The sequence below is a fragment of the Branchiostoma belcheri genome, unplaced genomic scaffold (genome assembly GCF_001625305.1).
Source record: "Branchiostoma belcheri isolate BF01 breed outbred unplaced genomic scaffold, Haploidv18h27 scaffold82, whole genome shotgun sequence".
Lineage (NCBI taxonomy): Eukaryota > Metazoa > Chordata > Leptocardii > Amphioxiformes > Branchiostomatidae > Branchiostoma > Branchiostoma belcheri.
The window spans coordinates 292,376-296,288 of NW_017804487.1; the positions used below are offsets into that span (position 1 = coordinate 292,376).

General features: G+C 41.2%; 1 protein-coding gene across 1 annotated transcript in view; it reads right to left on the reverse strand.

Annotated features, from left to right (window-relative positions):
* LOC109486629 overlaps positions 1–3,401 on the reverse strand; it is a 24,531-nt gene extending 21,130 nt beyond the window's left edge. Inside the window, exons 1-3 of the mRNA XM_019790487.1 lie at positions 3,317–3,401; positions 2,252–2,444; positions 678–913 (exon numbers count right to left, since the gene is read on the reverse strand). Of these exons, the coding sequence (XP_019646046.1) occupies positions 678–913; positions 2,252–2,444; positions 3,317–3,401 (514 nt within the window). The remainder of the gene's footprint in view (positions 1–677; positions 914–2,251; positions 2,445–3,316) is intronic.
* Positions 3,402–3,913: the final 512 nt, after the last annotated feature.

Consider the following 3,913-nt stretch of genomic DNA (forward strand, 5'->3'; position numbering starts at 1 on the left):
CCGGCACGGGCACGATAATGAGACGTTGATTGACGGCACATGTGGTTCACATCTGAACAGTTTCAAAGAAAGAATTTATCGACAATGCTGACACCCCTCTGTGTGAAAGGTCAGATCAGTGGTCGCGACCTCAATCGTCCTTATACATGCAAAGGTCAAAAGCTGAGGTCCACTTTCACACTGAAAGGGGTGTCCATCGGCGGTCTAAACGCATCATTTTGACGCACTAAAACACACATACTAAAAAACCAAACAACGTGCACCATCTACAGCCCAACAGCAAAACGTATACCAACTCCCAGACATATCCGTCCACCCAAACGCGAGAAACGGGTGCGAACGCAATTTTCGTCTTCCCTCACAAAACCTCCGCGCTCGGGATGTACATCCCTACCCGGAGGTAATAAGATTAGTAAAGCTTTTGAGATTCAATGTGCTTGTTCTTGCATCTTTGTTCTCAATTACATAGCTACTATATAATTCATTTATTTGAGAATCTTTGCCAGTTTTACACTGGGGTTAGTTTGGAATAGTTCACTTTTGCGCGGGAGGGAGATGGACTGAAATATGCTGTATTTGCTCCCAAGCAAATGTCGGCCTCTCTAGTTTTGTTGTTTTGTTTTCTTGACACAACAATGATGCCATAACCATGTTCAGTAAATGTGGCAAACGCCTACCTGTAATAACCTGGACTTCGCACAGTGTCAGGATTCGGGAGGGACCAGTCAGACGTACCCCCACATACCGTCCCGCCATCCACCGACACGGGATAACAATGGCCGGCTTCGTAATGTCGATTTGATGGTCACCTCCACACCTGGGGTTCGTGCTGACCTGGTCGGAATCCCCGATGTGGATGTTGAAGGGGTTGAGTCGTTCCGAACAACAGTCCATCTGGTTGACGATGACCACTCTGTAGATATTGTTAAAACAAATTATGGCAATTTAGTTTCATACACTTCTAGATGAAGGTCGCAAAACACCATATAAAATCTGTAAACTCTGATAATTCACATGCAATGGTATAATTTATTATGGGTTCACCACACCACGAAGTGGTGTGGTGAAACCATATTGCTTTTTCTGATGTTTCTTCTCCTTCTTCTCCTCCTCCTTCTCCTGCCATTTTTTAAATGGATTCAGCTTCTTCATTTTAGGGCCTAAGGTCCTGAAATTTGGTATGGAGGTACAGTGGGCAAATACCCCTAGGCGTTTTTTAAATTATTGTGATACAGGCTTTTAGAATGGTTTTATTTGAGTTTTTTGGCTGTGTTATAGCAAATGTATTACTGTGTTAGTTTGCCTTGTTTACCACGTTTGGGCATGAGTCATCACAATGGAATGCAGGGCATCAACCAATAGGCATGCAGCTTTCCTCTATACTTCTTGCTGATTGGCTGTTGGGATTTAACTTGATCAACACCTGCACAGAAGCATTTCCATACTGACAGTATGTCTGTATTCAAGTGTTTTGGTAGGTATTTCAAGCTTTCCTGCTCCAGCATTGGAATGCCGGGCATGGACGTTTTTTTTTATTTTGAAAATCAACAGTTTGCATTATGCAATTAAAAATCCTAACCAATAAAGTAGGGAATAGCTATCCAACTGTTGTTTTAGTTGTATTTTACTTCATATTATAGTTATATCAATGTAAATCATTGTTTTCCCTTGTGTTTCTCATTCTTTCCCTGCCATGTGGTAAAATGTGGTGAACCCATCGCTGTATTTGCTCCAAAGCAAATATTGGCCTTTCTAGTTATGATTTGTATTTGAATCTCTCTATAAATATGCAAGTTCTTGTTTGACACATTCCCTTCAAGCACATCAATTCAAAAGGAAAAAAACGGTGTGTTGATATATAGATAGCTCTACATGTCAACATCACATCATTCTGTTGTAAATGGTCTTGTCGTTTTCTTTTTATTTGTAGGGCCTTCATCTGAAAAAAACTAATATGAAATCAAAATTTGAGTTTGTATACCAGCTACCATCAATATTTCAGTGTGCATGTATATGTATTTTTGTCTTAAAGCACCCAGACACAGATATGAAAATATAATAATGTCATATGACAATCATTATGTTGAATATTTCCTGCCGAAAATGGCTAAATGCCAAATTTTCCTCAGGACTGGTTCTAATTCCCCCCGCTAGGGCAGTGGTAAACAACATGGTTAGATGTAAAGACCATTGAATTACCAACTATTAAAGGGATCACTGCGTACTACACAGTTAACGTGCATATACGTACCTGTCAATCAAATACGATCGGCCGAGGTCCACCCACCAGCTAGGATCAGCCTCCTCCTGTGTGAGTGTACAGGTCTGATTGCTGCCGTTCATGTAGGTGTAGGTGCTCCCGTCTACGGCAAGGCTGGCGACCCCATCCGTCCTGTTATGGGTGCTTGTTTGGAACGCCGTCTTCCCCACAGCGACATTGATATCTACACAAGACGAGAGATATCGTCAATAGAAGTATTCTCCTCTGGAGGTATTGTTTTTGTATGTGTGTGTTCGTGAGTGTGTCTGTGTTTTCCCATGACCCTTAGGTCAGGTAGTAATATGGATATGGTGGGTTCATTCTGCCCCAGAGGGAGACCTGGTAGTGCTCCCTGTTTTCACGGGTGTTTTTCGTTACATGACCTCCTTGACAGCTGGTACATGTATGTCTTGTTTCCCTTGTACAAGACTCGTGGAAACTATGGTGAATGAGAAGACGACACAGACAGTCACCGGCACACAAAATCTAAATATTTCATGGACGTCTGAGGTCTCCGAATTCTTGTCATACATGCCTACATCAAAGATTTATGGTTAACGCAGTTCTATACACACAGCCATGAGCTATTTACCACCCGAAGATCCTTCTGCTGCCTTCCTCAAGTACTCTACCAACCAGAATAGAACATGAAATTTGCCCTAAAAACGCAACATAAAGCACTGCTCAAATAGATCACGGCTAACGTGACACATAAACAATCATCAGATTCTAATTTGTACTTCTTTCGCCAGATAGTACTGTAGTCTGTATAACGCAAACTCTGCCGTCCGCGGCTTTACTAGCCCCTCCCCGCAGAGCTGGATGTTGGGCGGCCGGCAACCGTAAAGCGATTTAATCAGGCTAGCCAGATAGGAGACGCTTTTAATTGCCAAAATATTAACCTTGCAAAATACCATCAGAAGGAATGTTTTATGCTGATAGTTTTTGAACAAGTCTTTTTTACGACGTGCAAGCGTAGACTGAATAAAGATATATATATAATAATTGTTCATGCTGTCAATGGTCACTGAGAACTAGCTAATTACACGTACACACCTGATATCGCGAATGCACCTAACAGGCAGTAGCACAGACTCCACAGCAGCACCAGTGATGTTCCGGTAGTCGACAGGTTTGCCATTTTGACTTCTACTGTACCAGTTCTTTGTAGTAAACTTCTTTCTAATGAACTGTTGAAAACTGCTGGCGCACGAACTTGATGTACCAAGTACACCCGAATTCTGTCAGCAACTAATATTAAAAACTGGTATTTCATCTATAGCACGAACTCTCGTGTCACGTGACAAGGTATCCATGGTAACCTCTCCCAAATAAGGTAGTACCTCATTTAGAACTTGTATGTATGAGAGAAGGCATCGAATATTAATTTGTTTTCCTCCATCAGATTTTTTCTGACGTGTATTTTCTGAATTATTCAATGACTGGGGCCCTGGGACTGTCTGTACCTGTCTCGGAATGTTACAGTCTAGTAAACAACACATATTTTTGTGCCCATTGAAAGCTGTACGAGACAACAAAATTGCCGATAAAAGAGGAAAACTTTCAAATAACATATATTGTCATAGATAGTTGAAAATCTATTTAGTTTATTACAACGATAACGTTAAAATATTATTGTGTTTTAAGAGTAAT